This window comes from Sminthopsis crassicaudata, chromosome 3 (assembly GCF_048593235.1).
Source record: "Sminthopsis crassicaudata isolate SCR6 chromosome 3, ASM4859323v1, whole genome shotgun sequence".
NCBI classification, from domain to species: Eukaryota; Metazoa; Chordata; class Mammalia; order Dasyuromorphia; family Dasyuridae; genus Sminthopsis; species Sminthopsis crassicaudata.
Window position 1 is genome coordinate 433,899,776 of NC_133619.1, and position 20,501 is coordinate 433,920,276.

Genomic DNA, 20,501 nt, shown 5'->3' on the forward strand with positions numbered 1-20,501 from the left:
GGACTATTTAAGCAATTTATCTCCTCCTCTGTTAATCTAGGGAGCCTATATTTTTGGAGAAAGTCATCCATTTCACTTAAGTTATCAAATTTATTGGCATAAAGTTGGGCAAAGTAACTCCTTATTATTTCTCTAATTTCCTCTTCATTGGTGGAAAGATCCCCCTTTTCATTTGTAAGACTATCAATTTGATTTTCCTCTTTCTTTTTTTTGATCAAATTTACCAAAGGTTTATCTATTTTATTGGCTTTTTCATAAAACCAACTCTTGGTTTTATTTATTAATTCAATAGTTTTTTTACTTTCAATTTTATTGATTTCTCCTTTTAATTTTTGTATTTCGAGTTTAATTTTTGGTTGGGGGTTTATAATTTGGTCTTTTTCTAGCCTTTTAAGTTGTAAGCCCAATTCGTTAATCTTCTCTTTCTCAATTTTCTTCAAATAAGCCTCTAAAGATATAAAATTTCCCCTTATTACTGCTTTAGCTGCATCCCAAAGATTTTGATATGATGTCTCATCATTATCATTATCTTGGGTGAAATTGTTAATTGTTTCTATAATTTGCTCTTTCACCCAGTCATTCTTTAAGATGAGATTATTCAGTTTCCAATTACTTTTGGTCTATTTACCCCTAACTTTTTACTGAATGTAGCTTTTATTGCATTGTGATCTGAGAAGAAGGCATTTATTATTTCTGCCTTCCTACATTTAATTTTGAGATCTTTATGTCCTAATATATGGTCAATTTTTGTATAGGATCCATGAACTGCTGAGAAGAAAGTATATTCCTTCCTATTGCCATTCAGTTTTCTCCAAAGGTCTATCATACCTAGTTTTTCTAATGTTCTATTTACTTTTTTAATTTCTTTTTTGTTTGTTTTGTGGTTTGATTTGTCTAAATCTGAGAGTGCAAGGTTGAGATCTCCCACTATTATAGTTTTACTGTCTATTTCTTCTTGCAGTTCTCTTAACTTTTCCTTTAGAAAGTTAGATGCTATACCACTTGGTGCATATATGTTTAGTATTGATATGGCTTCATTATTTATGCTACCTTTCAGCAGGATATAGTTTCCTTCCTTATCTTTTTTAACGAGATCTACTTCTGCTTTTGCTTGATCTGAGATAAGGATAGCTACCCCTGCTTTTTTGGCTTTACCTGAAGCATAATAGGCTCTGTTCCAACCTTTTACCTTTACTCTGTATGTATCTCCCTGCTTTAAGTGTGTTTCCTGTAGGCAACATATTGTAGGGTTCTGCTTTTTGATCCAATCTGCTATCCGTCTCCGTTTGATGGGATCGTTCATCCCATTTACATTTACAGTTAAAATTACTAATTCTGTATTTCCTGCCATCGTATTATCCCCAGATTATACTTTTTTCCCTTGACCCCCCTGATCCCCCTCCCCGATATTTAATTTACAGACCCCCCTTGTGACGCGCAACCCTCCCTCTTTTTTTTTTTTTTTTTTTTTTTTTAGGATCCCTCCCCCCTCCCTCCAAGTCCCTTCACTTATTCTCCTTTTCCTTTCCCCTTTTCCTCTCCCCCCTTTTAATGAGGTGAGAGAAAATTCTCTGAAAAACAAATATGTTAATTATTTACTCTTTGAGCCTCTTCTGATGAGAGTAAGATTCACACAATGATTCTCCCCCTCACTAAGTTCCCTCAGATATGGTGTATTTTCTATGTCTCTTCCTGGGATGTAGTTTCCCTCTTTTTATCACTTCTTCCCCTTTTTCTGAACCGACCTCCTTCCCTTTACTACACCCCCCTTTTTTTCTTTTATATCAGTAAAATCAAATTATCCTTGAGTATTTTTTATATACCCACAACAGAGTTACAGTTCTCAAGGGTTCTGTGTACCTTTTTCTGTTTCTCTTCAGTCTTGTGGATGTAGATCAAATTTTTTGTTTAAGTCTGGTTTTTTTCTTAGAAACATATAGAATTCCTCTGTTTCATTGAATGACCATCTTCTTCCGTGGAAAAAGATGCTAAACTTAGCTGGGTAGTTCATTCTTGGTTGCAGTCCTTGATCTTTTGCCTTACGGAATATCAGGTTCCAGGCCCTTCTATCTTTTAATGTGGAGGCAGCCAGATCTTGGGTGACCCTTATTGTGGCACCTTGGTATTTAAATTGTTTTTTTCTAGCTGCTTGCAGGATTTTCTCCTTTGTGTGGTAATTCTGCAGCTTAGCCACAATATTCCGTGGTGTTCTTTTTTTAGGGTCTATTTCAGAAGGAGTTCGATGAATTCTTTCCACATCTACTTTCCCTTCTGTTTCTATTATCTCTGGACAGTTCTCTTTGATAATTTCCTGTAAAATAGAATCTAGGCTCTTTTTTTGGTCATAGTTTTCGGGAAGTCCAATAATCTGCAGATTATCTCTCCTAGATCTATTTTCCAGGTCTATAGATTTTCCCAGTAAGTATTTGACGTTGTTCTCCAGCTTCTCATTTTTTTTGTTTTGTTTGACTGATTCTTGGGTTCTCTGTGAATCATTCATTTCTATTTGTTCCATCCTGACTTTTAAGGAGTTATTTTCTTCTTTCACAGTTTTTAGTTCTTTTTGTAAATGCCCAATTTCGTTTTTAAATGAATTATTTTGCTCTATTGAATTTTTTTCCATTTCCCTAATTTTTTTTTTTGAGAATTATTTTCTTTTTCCAATTCAGAAATTCTATTTTCTTGAGACTTTTTTATCTTTTCCAATTCAGAAATCCTACTTTCCTGTGTTTTTTTAACCTTTTCTAATTCACTAATTTTGTTTCCCTGCATCTCCTGTGAATTCTTTATTTTTTCCAACTCCAATTTCAGGACGTTGTTATTCTCTATCATAACTTCCCTTTCCTTTCCCCATTTTTCTTCGATCTCCCTCAATTTTTTAAGAGCTTCTTCTAGGAGAGAGTTATGTGATGGGGGGCAGGAATCGTTCCCCTTTAGGTTGTTGTCTGCTGATTCTCTGCTGTCAACTTCCTCGGGGTTGGGTACCCGCTCTTTCTCTGTATAGAAGGAATCTATGGTTTTTCTAGCTTTTTTGCTCATACTTAAAAAAATCTTTTGGGGTCTGTCCCTGGGGTAGGAAATTATTTACTTCTTTACCAGCTTCCTCCCAGACTGGATGGATGCAGCGGCTCCTGAGCCTGAGCTAAGAGAGAGCTCTGGGAGAGAGTTCCCCACCCCCTCCCTGGAAGTGCCTCAGAGGTGATTAGCACTACTGTGCTTCGAGGGCGTAGAATAGTGAAGACAGCAAGAAGCCCAGCCTATGTGTCCGGGTGGGGAGTGGATGTCTGCAGCAGGTGACGTGAGAAGCCCCTGTGCTCAAACTGGAAGTGTCTGCCAGAAACCGCGGTCCCTAGTTCAAAGGTTCCGCTTCTCTGGGACTTCCTGGAGCTGAGTTCCACTCCCTCCAGCTAAGCTAGGCAGTGTGTGTTGCCTTGGGCCGTATCCGCCCACTTGTCAATCTCTTAACTATTCTCAGGTGGTAGCTGAGGCCACACCCCCTGGTGCCAAGAGATTTGCTGAGTCACCCCCGATGGGGAAAATCTAATTTGAGTTTTAAAATATTTTGGCTTTCTCCTCTGAACTGCTAAATAATTAGCAGAGAAGAGCTAACAGCCTGTGCCAGATTCCTTTACCTCAGTGGCTTCTCTGATCCCAGAGCCCTTCCCAGCGCAATGGGCGCAGTGTGCCCCTACCCCACCGTCTGTGCTGGTCTTTCTTATTCCTCCCCTGAGAACTGACCTTTCCTGTTGAAACTCCAGATTCTCTTCAGCTGGTAAGTCGTGCTTCCAGTCCTTGTGATATCTATCAGTCCTGAGCTAATTTTGAGACTTAATTTATCTAATTGGTTGTGAGGGAGTGAGGACGTTCACTGAGTCGTGTGTTTCTTCTCCGCCATCTTCAAGATGAACCTTTCTTACCTCAGACCCAGCCTATTCACTGTTCCATTATCAGCATTGTCAATCTTGTTAATAATGTGTGTCAAATGAATACACACATGCAAACTCATTAACATATGTGACCATACGACTTGCAAAGTTCTTTTGCCAAGTTGTTGAAAGAGGGAAATGATGATCTGGCTGACCACACAGCTGCCACCACCATTTATTTGTAAGAATGCCTAGTTTCTCCCTTCAAAGAAGAAAAACAGAAATAATTTCCTGCTACTACACAGCCTGAGTTTAACTGCAAATGGAATATTTCCCAATGAATCAAGACATCAACTTGGTTGACTTGGAATAGTAGAGAGAAGTAGGCAGAATCTCTTCTCCTCACTCTGAGTGTTTTGATCTCCAAAAAAGGAACTGAGCCTCCAGCACCAAGAAAATTACTGTTAAGGTATGATTCATTGATGTTGAAAATAGTAAATATCTCCTACTGAAGTTGAACTGCCTGCTGAAAATCCTTGTTCATTAGGGGGGACTCTAGACAGAGGCTGCAAATTATAAGGTAAAAGCAACACACAATTGGAGACAAGAAATGTTCACAGACCTTAATTCTTCTTTGAAGACACTTTGAATGATGTTCTCTCTCCTCTTGAAAGAAACAGGATTGAAAAAAGAAAAAAAGAATTATTTTCCTGAACCTGTTCTCTAATAATTGGCTCTCTGTACAATATTTATTTAGGCTGCTGTGTAAAGAGCCTTTGGAAACTTTGAGTGAAAAGCCCATTTGTCCATTTAGTTGCCATTAACTTTGATTAAAGGGTGATCTGCAAAAATAATGCAAGCAAATCATTTTGCCTTCTCTTGTGACTAACATACCTGAAAAGTCAGGTAGTGAGGTCATTTAGGCTTGAACTAAAGGAAGTTGGTTCCTAGCCCTTGAGTCTGTGGTTCAAAGAACTGTCCTGAGATAATCACTGACTATATCAGGTTAGATAATTTAGCTAAATTGATCAGCAATGGAGATATAGTGACAACTTTGAGGACTGAATTAACCAAATGATTTATTTGAAACTAATCATACAAACTCCAGTATAATTTAAAAACTTTTCTATTCACATGATTAGAGGAATATATATGTAATAAAAACTCAATAAAATTTTGTTGAATTAGACAATCTCATTAATAGTAGTAATAGAAACAATATATTTATTTAGGATCTCATCATTTTCAAAGTAATTTTCTCACAGCAATCCAACTCTGAAGGAGATGAATTGAAATGGCTGAATTCTGCATCCAAGACAGACAGTGAGAAACAAATAAAAGCAAAACTGACTTCTCATCTTGGCATTTGATTTAGTGCCTAGTGGGGAAAAACACAGTGGGGAAAAACAGAGGTTAGACTAATATGCCCAGTGAATTTGGGGAATCATCCTTTGCAAATGTCAGAAATATTCTAAATGTACTTCCAAAAAAGAGGCATTCTAAACAGATTCTGAGTATTAGGGATAAGTATTTACAGTTAAATATTTTAGAAACAGGGAGTAGTGGTCAATATTTAGTGCCCCATTTTGGATTTAGTCTTACTGAGACACTTTGCCTCCTCCTTGCTCTTAGAGAACACTGAGATGCTCACAAGCACCAGATACCCTTAGGGCATCATAGGGTTGCATTGTTAATAATATACAATATGAAAAAAAAATACACAGATGGGGGTTGTGAAGACAAATTGAGATTGAATACAAATATTCAGTAATACAAACTACTGAATAACAACTTAAACTAATATCCCTTTATGTGCAGACAAATGGTTTTAATATATGAAGCTCAGATTTGAAGAATTGATAGCATTTTTAAAGGAGCAATCATTGGTCTGAGTTTTTCCATAGGCCAAAAAGAATCCCTAATATTCTCTGTTCAGTACTAATAAACTAGAAACTCAAGAAAGCAAGTGGTTTGTTAGAAAAGCACTAATGATGCATTAATAAATCAGATAACCAATTTGTTGGAGAAAATCAACCTCATTGTAAATCATAACAAGGATGACAGAGAACAAAGGTGGGCAGGGAGAGCTATGTAATTGTCAGGGTTGAACTTGTTTTTTCTAAAATATTTATGGATTACCCAGGATGCATACATATGCATAAATGAATTACACTGACAATTGAATGTTGAGGACTTTTAAAATTGAAAACTAATAGAAAGACCCATTTATGAAAGATTACTACAGCTGAGAATTGTCAGGATTTTAGATACATCAGTTTTTAATTTTAAAGTCTGTTTCATTAATGCCTTTTGTGTTTCATACTGAAGTCATTTTGGGATAAAGCTTTCCATTCTCACCTATCTTCCCTATCTTCCTCCCACAATAGTTAAACAAAAACAACTGATACAATGATCCCATGTCATATATATTGGTTGGTTTTTTTTTAAGATAAAATGATTTGGTTATCTACATTATTACTCAAATGAATTAAATAATAAACTCAGGGGCAGCTAGATGTCTCAGTGGATAGAGAACTGGCCCTAAAGTCAGGAAGATCTGAGTTCAAATCTAGCCTCAGACACACTTAATAGTTATTAGCTGTGTGATCTTGGACAAGTCACTTAATCCCAATTGTCTCAGCAAAAAAAAAAATAATAATAATAAGCTCAGTTATTGGGGGGAATTTATGTAATCGAAAAAAGCCAATAATATTTCATATAGAACTAATATTCTATGGGCTTCAGAAAACATACTCATGTTGTTTTAGTACAGTTTAGTTAGTTTAGTTTAGTTTTAATTTACTTTGTGTGCATGAATAATCATAGGCTCATTGCTTTAGAGCCAGAAGGAATCTAAGAAGCCATCTATTCATAATGAGTGTATGAATATATATATATATTTTTAAGTTTTAGCCAACAATGCTATATGTGTGTGACATGTCCAAAATCCACCAATCTTTTTATTCATTCCCCAAACACCTCCCTAGAGACCCACATATTTCACCAGAGCTAAGACCCTAATAGACTGCTTTGGGATTGTCCCATTATTCTCCAGCCATCCCACCCTGAACAAGACTCATCTAGATCTCAACAGGATCTTCCTTTCCAAATTTTTAATCCTAAGGATCCTTGGATCTATCATCTACTCAGCTGATGCATCCCAAGAATCACCAGGACTTTCCATCTGTCCTGCAGACAAGCTTTCCTACATGTGACAATAGGGTGGTATAGTGGGTAGAGAACTAAACCTGGAGAACTGAGTTGCATCAGATAATAGATATGTGACCCTGGACAAGTAATTTTAACCTGTGTTTCCTCAGTTTCCTTTTCTGTAAAATGAGGATAATAATAGCATTTATCTCTTGCATCTTCCTCTTATGGGTGTTGTGAGGATCAAATGAGATGATATTAGTTAAGTGGTTACCACATTGGCTGGCCATAGTAGGCACTTTATAAATGTGTGTTTCCTGCTTTCCAAGTGTTGTTGTCCCAATTCAAATATAAGCTTTTTGAAAACAGGTATTTTTATTTGTATTGGCTCATTGTAGGCACTTAGTAAATATTCTTCTATTCTATTCCATACAGAAAGCAAAAAAAAAAGTTATCTTAGAAAGTTAGATATATAAGGCATTTTAAAATGCTTACTATGTGACAGGGATTGTGTATAATTGGACATTATTATTTGGAGTCTGGGTGAGATTTATCGCATTACAGTAAAATATACCTTGTCCTTTAAGGACAAGTGTAATTTGACTGACTTTACTGCCTACCTGGCTGCACAGTTTTGGGACATCTCTGCAATGAAACTTATGATTGGTAAAGCTTCATCATACTTCAAGATTTCATAACCCTTGGCATTCACACCTCATCACTATTCTCTGCCTCTGATTAGAGGGGGAAGGCATGAACTCCAAAATCTCTTTAAGGGTTCAGAACAGATACTTCTTCCCTTCTCATCTGGATGTACTACTTTGGGACTTCTCTGATTTATCCACGATGCTCCCATTTTGTTTACCTCCCTCTCCATTTCAACTTCTTTTTAAAGTTGGCTTCTCCAGTTAGATGGTAAGCTCCTTACAGAGACTTTATTTTTCCTCTTTTTGTGTTCTTAACCCCTAGCACAGTGTAGAGCACATTTGTTGTTCAGTACTTAATAAATGTTTATTAGTTAATAATTTATTTCTACCATGGAGAAAGGGAGTTGAGCTAAGGAGTCAAATATGTTTTAAGACAGAAACTTAAAGAGAATTCATTTTAATTACCTGGAGGAAGAGGGGTTGGGGAATTTTTGATCATTAGTTCACTCCATTTAAATTGAAAAGCTTCCAAATTTACAAGAAGTCATAGACAGAGTCTCAGAATATAGACCCACAGATAAGAAATATAGCTGAGTGAGTGTCACCGTAAGGTGAGAGAGAATTCCAAGAGAAATGAAATGAATGTCTAAGTTGAAATGGGGATTAGCCAGTCCCAATAGAACAGCATTAAATTATTATTTTGGCTTGTAAATGATGGAAAAGGCCCATAGAGGCAAATTTTGAAAAGGAAGATGATAAAGTGAGCCACTCAACTTCCTGCCCAGAGGGGCATGTTGTCAGCTGTCAAAGAAAGATACTACTATCTTTACATTGGCCATCCCAATTGGGAAATTGTAAACTCTGATCAAGGCTTCCACATGTATACAAGGAGATGGAAAAATACAGATTAATTTTATTACATTCAAAAGAACTCTGGTCAATAAAATGAGATGACTTTCCACTTCCGGAGGCTTAGGGAAAACTCTGACTTGAGAAAATTAAAGTAGAGAAAAATCTCATTGCTCTTCCTCCTCACCAAAAAAAAAATTATTTTATTCTAACATTAGTTAAGAAATTTTGAGGAACAGAGAAAAAGCATGATAAAGTGGAAAGGATACCAACTCTAGAATTAGAGAAAGTAAGTTCAAATCCTGCCTCTGATACTATAGTCAATCTTCAACTTTTATGTGTGGGGGGCATTCCTACAAAATGGCATAAAAGTAAAAAACAGAAATGTTGACTTACTGAATCTATGGGAAATAGAAAGTTAAGTTCCTGTGACTATCAAAACTGTAATCATTTGCTAGAGATTGCATTTCTGTATAAAAGTATATAACAACTTTAATTCTAATAATATACATTTTTCCTAACACAGAAATCATAAAAGAATCCATAAAATTCAGTATACAAAATAAAATGGGTAACATGTAAAGCCTTTTCTTACTAGTAATACCCTAGAATTCTGTGACCATTTGTGCTAACATCTCAGTTTTTAGAAAAGAGAAAAAAATCTTGATTTCAAAATATTCAGTTTTCATAATTATCCTTACACCATCTCATTCTCTGAAGTATATTACGTTCAAATTGTGGTTCAATTCCTCCATAGTATTGATCCTATCAAATTCATGTTTAAAAGTAGTATGACTGTTGAGCAGCATGATCCTTTCTAGTGGGTTGGAGTCCCCAAAAGTCATTCCTCTGGATATTTCAATGTTGGGCTGAGGGCAACTCACACCCAGCCTAGATTTTGACTCCCAGAATTCTGCAGTCTAAGTCTAAGATCTTCATTCCCCACATCTATAATAGAAAAGAATAAATTAAAAAGCCAAGGAAGTTATACTGTCAACGAGAAGAAATAAAGCCTTAGGATTTTAAAGCCCTCACACTCCCCACATGGTCTCATTGGGCTCCCCCAGAATGGTACAAAAGACAGACAGGTACATAATCTGTTTTTGTTGAAATCATGTTGACACTTTGTGAGCACAATTCCCTTTCCTTTTTTGACATGTCTAATAACCATTCCTTTAATAATAATAATTATATATATATGCATATATATACATATATATATATATATATATATATATTCTGTCATTCTTTTTAGAAGTCAAAGTCAGAACTGAGAATAGACTAGTAGAGTCTATTCCCTCATCCCCACACTCAATCTTTTTCCATCGCTCCTTACAATTTTTAAGGATCAATCCTATGGACTTTAACAATCACACCAGTGCCTGAGGATAAAAGTCATCTGGATCTGATGACTTAAATAAATCTAGGGCAGCAAAGTGCTCTCTTATAATATTTCCACTTATCAAAGATCTCAGTTCCTTATTCTTCACTTTTTAAATGTCACTTCCAGTCCAAAGATGCTTCTTCTTGGCAGAGAAATAAGAAAAATAAAACTTGAGAATCTTTTTCTTGGAAATCACAAGAAAATGGGTGTAGAACTGTGATATCATTGGTATAGGGAATTCCTGTAATAATGATACTTCCTCTACTGATGCAGATCAATAACTTATATTACCATAGCTTATGGCCTTAGAGAGTTGTCTAAAAATCAGAGTTAGTGATTTATTCAAAGTCACAGTCTCTTTGTATCAGAGAAGAGATATGAATCCAGTTTTTTTCTGGTTCTAAGGCTAGTCTATCACACATTGTCTCTAATTACCTACAGGACTATTCTTTACTAAATCAGAGAGTGATAGAAATTTAAGAAACTATTGTATGCCAGGCACTTTGCTAAGCACTGGAGATACAAAGAAAGGCAAAGGACAATATCTATTCTTAAGGACCTCATAGTTTGAGGAGACAACATACTAACAATTACGTTCAAATACAGTACATACAAGATAAATTGGAGATAATCAGTAGAAAGAAGACACAAATGTTAACAGGGATCAGGGAAAATCCTCTGAGTAGCTGAGTTTTAGCTGGGACTTGATGGAAGCTAAATGGTAGAGAAGAGGAGGGAGAACATCTCAGGCAAAAAGGATGGCAAATATAGTGGGAGTTTGGGATGGAATGTATTGTGCATGGAACAGCAAGGGGGCGAAATATTACTAGAACACAGATCATGGGAAGAGAATATGTATTAAAAAAAAAAACTAGACAAATAGAGGCTTGAGTTGTAATGGGCATTGAATGCCAAATGGAGGCTTTTTATATTTAATTCTGATACAGGAGGACAGACCAAATAAAGATGGTTGAGTGTTGTATTGCTTTGAATTGAAAAAACAGTAGGCTATCTGGCAAATACTTAGTAATTTTTTAGACTTTCAGACCGTCCTTCTTTCAAACATTTAAGTGTATCAGCATTGGTTGCTGCTTATGCAGAAGAAAATTCTTTTTTTGTTTGTATGTTTGTTTGTTTTACAAAGAAATTGGGATTAAGTGACTTGCCCCGGGGTCACATATCTAGAAAGTATTAAGTGTTTGAGGCTGGAATTAAACTCAGATCCTCCTGACTCCAGAGCCAGGTGCTCTCTATCCAGCACACCATCTAGCAGCCCTGCAGAAGGCAATTTTTGATAAGTCACAGGGGACCTCCAAAAGATGGTTGGTTAACTCATGACCTATTGCAGACTCAAAGTACATATCTACATAAAACTGAACCTGATTTTAAAATGGCATCTGTATTTCCAATGATGCCTAGAGACTTCATGGGATAGTGAGATGAGCAATAAATTTGAAACCAAAACATTTGGTTTCAAATCTTGACACAACTACTATAATGTTTATGTGGCCTTATATAGGACATTTCACCTTTTCAGGCCTCAATTTCCTCATCTATGTAATGCCAAAGAGAACCATAATTTCCTCAAAGCATCTTTCAGTGGTATTCTCAACAACAGAAACCTGAGCTTCATAGCCTGGTGGTGGTCTCACCCCAAACACCATTGCTGAATTGGATCTCTAGGCAGAACAATAAAAAGCCTACTAAGTAGAATGACCCTTTTCTTTCCATGTAGCAGTAGTGAAGACATTCCTCAAAGCTGCAATCTTTTAAATCATTCAGATTTAAGTTGATTTTATACTTTGTTATCCAGGTCAGCAGTTATTTTTCATTCTACTTTAAATTCAAAACCTCCAAGTCCTTTTTCAAATTGGTAAAATCTTTTGTGATGGATGTATTCTGAAAGTTATCCTAACATATCACTCAGTGGAAAGAATTCTCTGAAAGTTCCTTTTTGAGCATTTCATTCTATCCAAACAAAAGGTGATTTCTTAAATATTTGACAGTAGAAGCTGATGATTTCTCACTTTCTGGACATTCATTCAGTTCCACTGCCTCTGTAACCTGTCAGTTTTTCGTTACTGATCTCCAGACACTGGTGCTTGATACATTTAGTTGACACTGCTGGCAGGTCATTCCAAATAAATTGTCTTTTCACTTCTCTGTCATTTGTCACCTTTTGGGGGGAAAGTATAGGTTGGCTGCTTGTAGCAAAAATTTGCTTTGTTTCCTTATGGATTGTCAATATAAATTCTGTGGGATTTTCTTTCATATCAGTTTAACTTAAATCTGTTATCAATTTAGTTCTCAACACTTGGCCTGGCAACCAGAGTAGTAAATATATCAATAACTATTTATTTGCCCTTTCACCATTGAGACAGCCAGTCTGGGACTCTCAGCAAATCTGGGTTTCTTCTTTCCACTGAGTATTACTTTGGATCATGCTCTTCTCACTCAGTTACTGTAATAGTCCATTTCTCATTTCAGAAATGAGTGGCCATTTCCACCCATAATGAATCAACATTCAAAACTACCCAGATGTAATTGCTATTGATTTTAGGGAAGAGCTGTACATAGACAGGCAAGGGGAAAATGTGGCCCTACTGCTGAGCTCCATATAAAAAAAGGAACTTTATTCTGTTGATTGTTTTTCCTAGGCCTGGTCAGCTTCCTCTGAGATATAATTAGATTACTCTATTCTGCTTTCCAGCCCATTCTCTTCCTACCCCAACATCATCCCTGCCACGCATACACATGCACACACATTTCTTTGTGATCCCATAGGTTTGATATTTATATTATGGAATTATGGAATCCTCGATTTAAGACTGGAAGAGATCCTAAAGATCATGGAGTCTAAACTCATCATTTTACAAATGAGGAAACTAAGGCCTAGGAAAGTTAATTGAATTATCCAGTGAGAAATAAATAGTAAGTCCAAAACTGAGATTTGAACCCCAATCCTATAACTCTAAATCCACATTATTTTCCTAGGAGACAATTTAAAACCAAATTTAACTGAAATCAATATCTGGTCATTTTTCAATCATATTCAGTGCTTTGTAACCACTTTTTAGGATTTTCTTCACAAAGATGCCATTTCCTTCTCCAGCCCATTTTATAGATAAGGAAACTGATTTCTCCAGGATCACACTGGTAGTAAATATCCAAGGTCATATTTGAATTCAGGTCTTCCTGACTCCAGATATATCACTCTATTAGTTGCCCATAGAAAGTGGTACATTTTTCAAATCATGATTTAGTTTTAAAATCTGAAAAGAATTCAAGTCCAGAGAAAATGCATAAAACCACTTGGATTTTTGGAGGACCTTGAGGAACCCCCCCAAAAAAAGCTTTTAATAATTTCATGCTTGTCAAGGCTTCTATGATTCCAGTTTTTCTTTCTGAATTTAGGGCCAATATTGTTGCTTGTCTTATATATATGATATGGCTAAATTTCACTAACCTAACAATATTCATAAGTGAGAAAAACAGCATATTAACTATTCTTTTGGAAATGTTCCTGTTCTCAAAATCTTTAGTTTATTTTAATGGTTTTTGCATTGCTCAGCTATTTTATCAAATGAAATTATTTAATAAGCCCAGATTCACAATATGAAATTAAATACAGAACTTTTAGCTCTTTGACTTAACTTTTTAACTTGACTTTAATAAAGAATAATAATTCCAGTTTCTTCATTTATAAGGTGGAAGAATTGAATTCTCTTATTGATAAAATCCCTTCCCAGTAGAAAAGTTAATGGATTTTGAGATGAAGGAAGGAAAGAAGTAGAAGGGAGGAAGGGAGGAAAATGAAGGAAGGGGGAGGAAGGAAGCATCTCCTTTACTTCATCTCAAAATCCATTGACACCCATTCTCTTTTTCACTGTTTTATACAATAAGATAACCTCTCTTTTTGCAAAGCAGCCTCTTAATATGTGCTTTCAAACCCATTCCTTCCTATTTTTTCCAGTAGATTGCCTCCTCAATCATCTTTCCCACCCCTACTAATCAGCAGCCTCTTCCTATTTACTGATTCCATCCTTGTTGTCTTCAATTATATCCAACTTTCAACCATCCTTAAAAATCCTTCACTAGCTTGACCTTACCATTATCTTATCTCTTGCCTTTCTTTATTAAACTCTTGGGGAAATGTTGTCTAAACATTTATCCACTTCCTTTATTTATTAAACAACACTTTGCAGGCTGGCTTTTGACCTCATCATCCAGCCAAAACTATCTTCTTCAAAGTTGTCAGTGATAGCTTAATCATCATTTTTTATATTTTTTCCCTTAAGCCCTCATTCTTCTAAATTACTTGCTATTCCGAATACAATCCTTCCTTTGCAACAATAACAACAACAAAATTCGGTTCTGCACATATATATTATACCTAGGATATACTGTAAGATATTTACTATGTATGGGAATGCCTGCCATCTAGGGGAGGGAGTGGAGGGAAGGAGGGGAAAAATTTGGAACAGAAGGGAGTACAAGGGATAATTTTTGTAAAAAAAAAATTACCTACGTATATGTACTGTCAAAAATGTTATAATTATAAAAATTAATAAAGAAAAAGGTAGAGATTAAAAGAATGAAAAAAAAAAAAGAATGTATTCTGTGTAAACCCCAAAATAAATAAATAAATAAATTACCTGCTATATTTGATGTAGTTAATCCCTTCTTCTCCTGGATACTTTCTGTTTCTACTCCTACCTATCTTACTTCTGATATTTTCTAAGATCCTTTACTGTATTATTGTCTGTATCATTCCCCTTTAACTGCTGGTATATCCCTAAGGCTCTGTTCTAACCCTTTTCTCTTCTTTCTTTACCTTCTTGCTCTTGGTAAACTCATCAGTTCTGTTAGGTTTAATCAAACCTCTATGCTGACTACTTCTAGATTTTGATACTCAGACTGAGTCTCTATACTGAACTCCAAGTCTTATGGCAACAACATTCTAATGGATATTTCAAACTAGCCTGTTCCTATGGCATCTCAAACTCAAAATTTCCCCAAAAAACTCATATTTCGTACTTAAACCAGTCTACTTACCAAAATTTTCTATTTCTTTTGAGAACATTCTTTTAGTATTCTAGCTTTATAACTTCAACATTATCAATCAATCAGCATTCATCAATGCTAAGGTACCGTGCAAACCATTGGGAATACAAAAAGAGGCAAAAGACAAGCCCTGCTCACAAACAGCTTATAATCTAATGAAACAATATGCAAACAAATATATGCAAAGCAAACTATATGAAAGACAAATAGATAATTAACAGAAGTAAGGAACTAAATTAAGAGAGGTTGAGAAAGAAGATGAGATGTACCTAAAGGAAGCTGGAGAGGTCAGTAATCAGAACAGAGATGAAAGAAAGCTCTTTCTAGGAATAGGGGACAGCCAGAGAAAATGCACAGAACCAAGAAGTTATCTTTTTTGATGAATAGTCAGTATCATTAGACTGAAAATGGGAGAAAATGTTAAGAAGATTGGAAAGTAGAAGGGGACAGGTTATGAAGGGCTTTTAATGCCAAACAGGGCTTTTTGAATTTGATCAAAGACATAATAAGAAGGCATTTATTTGAGTAGGAAAGTGATAGGTTCAGAGCTGTACTTTGAGAAAATCACTTTGGAACCACTGAATGAAGGATGGATTGGAGTAGAGAAAGACTTAAAGAGGCAGATCCACTCTCAGCCTATTGCAACAATCAAAGCATGTTATTTATAGAAACTCTTTTTGTAGTGGAAAAGAATTAGAAATTGAGGGATTGTCCATCAAATGGTGAATGGCTGAACAATTTATGATATATGATTGTAGTAGAATAGAATTGTGCTCTAAGAAGTGATGAGGAGAATAATTTCTGAAAAACTGGAAAGACTTACATGCATTGATGGAAAGTAAAGTGAACGGAACCCAAAGAACATTATACACAATAACAATATCATATGACAAACATCTGTGAATAACTTAGATATTCTCAGCAATGCAATGATCTAAGACAAATCCAAAGGACTCATGAAGAAAAATGCTATTCACCTCCACAGAAAGAATTGGTAGAGTCTAAATATAGAACAAGGCATACTATTTTTTGTGGGTGTTTTATTGATCTATTCTTTCTTCCACAACACGATTAATATGGAGATATGCTTCACATGATTGCATATGTAAAATGTATTAACTTGCTTTCCATCTCAGGGAGGAAGACAGGATAAAATTTGGAACTCGAATTTTTAAAAAATGAATACCAAAATTGTTTTTACAAATAATTAAGGAAAATAAGATATTAAAAAAATCAATAAAAATAAAAATATGAAGAATGATTGTTTAGCAGAGTGAGAGACAATGAGGGATAAAGGGGACAATTTGGGTGATATAAAACAAAATATATCAATAAAAATCACTTTTTAAAAATGGCAAAAAAAAAGAATAATCAAAACATGAGGTGAAAGAGACCCAAATTAGAGTTGTGTCAGTGTCAGAAGATTAAAAAATGACATATAAGAAAGATGATGCAAAGATTAAATCAACAAAGCTCTGCAACAGTTTGGCTGTGGGGGATGAGAGACAGTGAGGAAACCATGATGACTCCTAGATTATGAGACTAAGAAATAGGAGAATGTTGTTGCCTTCTCCAATAAAGGGAAAATGAAGAGAGAGAAGGGTTTTGTAGAATAGATAATGAGTTCCATTTTGGACATATGGAGTTAAAAATGTTTCCTAGAAAGCCAATTTAAGATACATAGAAGGCAGTTGGAGAAATAAGATTGGTAGTCACCAGAGAGTTTGGATTCAGATAGGTGTATTTGAGAATCATCATTCTCAGATGATTATAATTAAATCCTTGGGAACTAGTGAGCACTAAGTGAACTGGCATAAAGGGAATTGACAAGAGGGCAAGGACAGAACATTGAGAAACACTTATGGTTAAATGTCATAGTCTGCAAGATAGTCCAAACAAAAGAGAAAGAAAAGTGGCTATATAGGTAGAAGAACCATGAGAGAGTAGTGTCCCTCAAACCTAGAGAACAGAGGATCAAAGAGGAGAGAATGATCAATAATGTAAATGGCTACAGAGAAATCTAGGAAAAATGAGGATTAAGAAGAGACTACTGGAGTTGACAGCTAAGAGATTATTAGTAACTTTGGAGAAGACAATTTTGGTAGAGTAAGATTGGAAGCTAAATTATAAGGGATTAACAAGAAAGTCAGAGGAGAGAAAGTAGAAGTCCCCATAATAAGTGAACTTTTAGAGAAGTTTAGTTACAAAAGGCAGAAGAGATAAAAGACAATAGGAGATGGAAGAGAAAAGTGAAGATTTTTACAGGTTGGCATAGAAATGGTTATGTTTGTGAGGAGTTGAAAATAAACCAGGAGAAGGGAATTGAAAGTAAATAAAGAGAGGGTAATTTGTTGGATATTGGATAGTATGGGATCACTTGAAGAAGTAGAATGGTTGTCCTGGATAAGGAGGAAAGCCACTTCATCATGTGAAATAGGACTGAAAAAGAAAAAAAAAAAGTGGCAAAAGGCATCTAAGGAGATGAGGAAGAAGAGAGTAGAGTGAGTTCACAGTAAATGGCCTTAGTTCTTTCTGACAAGCATGAGGCAAGTGTGAGGTGGTAGATCATGATCCTCAGAAGAAGAGGTATTATATTGAGGGATTAAAGAAGGGGGAGAAAATGGAAGTGACAGTGAGGGGCAAGGGGCAAGAAGAATGAGTAAATGTACAACCAATACTTACCAGGGTAGCTAGGAAAGTTGTGTCATCACGGGGAAGCCAGATTTCAGCAAGAGGTAGTAAATGAAAAGAGTGGGAGAAGAAAAGATTTAAAATGAGAGGAAGTCTGTTGCCTGTGAAAAAATATCCCAGAAGGAATAGTGAAGAGAAGGATGCAGCTAAATTGAAACTTTGGGGTAGGAAGGTCGATAGAGGATAGAAATGAGAAATTGAGTAGTAAGGGGTTTAAGAGTTAATCTACAAAAAGTTCACTTTCTGGGATGTGAAGTTAATGAGAAGGTATAAGAATATTCACTGAGTGCAGTACATCATGCCTTTAACCTCAAAGCATAGATGAATCATGATCTAGGAGGGTTGAAGTCAAAAGGAGAGTTGGTCTTCTTTGTGACTGAGTTTTTCCACATTTAAGTTGAAAGATTTGTAGCAAGAGAAGAAATTTGTCAGGACAGATAAAGTTGGTTACCCTGAGGCAAGTAGAAGGCTCCTGGTCTAGCCCAAGCAGTCTTTCCTTCAGGGGTATTGGTACACCTGCAAGAGTCAGAAGGCACAAGGTTCTATCACACCAGAAGTCTGGCTGTGAGGGAGCAGCATAAAATGATACACTCTACAAAGATGCCTGGAACCTAGCAACCTTTCATCAAGAGATATTCCTCATTGCTCTCACCCCATAAGGTCCAACTAATTGCCAAATCTTGCTGTTTTTATTTCCATAACTCCTGTCCCATAATCCTCTTTTATCTATTAACAACCATCCCTATGTTCTATTCATCACCTCTCACCTAGATTTCTCACTAGACTACTCACAGTTGCCTACTAATTGGTTCCCCTACCTCCTTTCTTCCCATTCCAATTCAATTACCATGAGCTTTTAAAACAGTTTTCTTAAAGCATAGGTCAGATTTTGTTATACTCTATTCAATAAATTGCAGTGGCTCCCTATTGTCTCTAGAATAAAGTAAAAACTCTTCATAAAAATGATGTTTAAGGCCATGTATAACTTGGCTCCCTAATATGATACTGTATCAAATCTTAATATGGAAGAACACAGTAATCTGTCAATTGATTTACATTTGCCATATGTAAGCCATGTCTTCTTTCTGTCTCCCTCTGCCTCAAATAAAGTTGAAATGCATGGAAGAAAAATTTGATATAGCACATTTAACTTTTAAGTGTCCAGTGTTATAAATGAGTCCCATTGTAATTATATAGATGGTAGTCTTTTGCACAATTGCAACCAGAAATTTTTTTATTATGATTCACTGTCATATTGGGGTGATAAATATGAATCAAGTCATTTTTGAAGCCAGTGAATTTAATAAAATGTCACCATTTCTAATAACTGAGTCTTTTTTTTTCTCATTCAGGTGCTGTCTTATCATGCAACATGTTCAAAAGCCGAAGTGGACAAATTTAAGGTAAGGAATTTAAGGTTAAAATCCCAAATTGACATATACCTAATCCATGCTCCCTTCCCCATTTGCTCCCATATTTACCCCTTTCTTTGTGATAAGACATCTCTCTGATATTAATCTTAGATATTCAGTGTTGAAGAGAAGGACAAGCCTGTAATTGGAAGAAATGTATTTATAAAACAGACATTTTATGTGATTCAATTCTATTCTGCTTCCCTTGACAAGGGGAGGTGGTTATTCAATCAACTACTTACCAGTTAACAAGCGTTTTGAAATGTCAGAAATTGTGATAAGTTCTGGGAAGACAACAATAAAAGTTAGACAGTCTCTGATCTAGAGACTGGCAGAAACAATTGATAAAAACATATATATATATATATATATATATATATATATATATATATATATATATATACACACATATATGTGTGTGTATGTATATATGTACAAATATTTATAAATATACCTGTAGTTTTATTTACACCTATGCATATGCATATATACATATATTATATATACATGTGCTTGCATAAATACATATTTACATACAAATATATGGGGTATATATTTGTAAATATACAATTTGTAAATTTACAAATATGTTTATACACATATTTATTTACAAATATTTATACATACATATATACAAGCAGAAACAAAGTATATAGAAAGTAACTTGAAGAAAATTTAGGAGGCAGCTATCCACTTGGCACAGTGGAGAGAATGCTAGGCTGGAAGCCAAGGAAACCTGAATTCAGATCCAAGCTCAGACAATTACTAGCTGTGTGACCCTGGTCAAGTCACCTAACCCTGTTTGCCTTAATCTACTGGAGAAGGATATGACAAATCACTTCAGTATCTTTACCAAAAAAACTTCATCAGAATGATCCCCAGGATCACAAAGAGTAGAACACAGCTGAACAACAAAGAAGGATGTTTAGGAGGTGGATTTTAGTACTTGAGTAAGAATCAGAAGACACCTTTTTGGAAGGTGGCATTGAGCTCTTGGGAGGGACAAAATTTAATTTTTCTTGTGATACCTTCACTATTCACACTATTCTCAAACAGGCAGTGGTATCAAAGTGACTTACATTTATTGCTCCTTTCCTTTCTGTTCCTCAAAAGTGAGTTTCCCCAATGGTTGAAGTTCTTGGAAGTGTGGGCGAAGCTAATGACTAAAGGATTTTTGTGACTCTATTTCTAAGTACCTATAGAAGTATTGGGAACTTCTAGGTAAATGTCAGTTGTTTCTTAAGTAGAAGCAAACATGAGTGGGAAACCATAAAAACAGCAAAAAACAAAATTAGTTGAGAGAAATCATAAGATATGTTTTCACACTAGTGAAAAATGAAAAGAAAGAATATACCTTCCCCTAAGTTCTTTTTTTTACAATATGAAAATAACAATAAAATATTCTGTAAATATGGCTCAAGTTTGTAAAAATGAAGAC

At 35.4% G+C, this 20,501-nt stretch overlaps 1 protein-coding gene across 1 annotated transcript in view; it reads left to right on the forward strand.

Moving 5' to 3' along the window:
• The window catches only part of PDE11A (phosphodiesterase 11A), a 474,543-nt gene that overhangs the window by 276,409 nt on the left and 177,633 nt on the right, over nucleotides 1-20,501 (forward strand). The window contains exon 10 of the mRNA XM_074303019.1: nucleotides 19,004-19,054. Within this exon, the coding sequence (XP_074159120.1) occupies nucleotides 19,004-19,054 (51 nt within the window). The remainder of the gene's footprint in view (nucleotides 1-19,003; nucleotides 19,055-20,501) is intronic.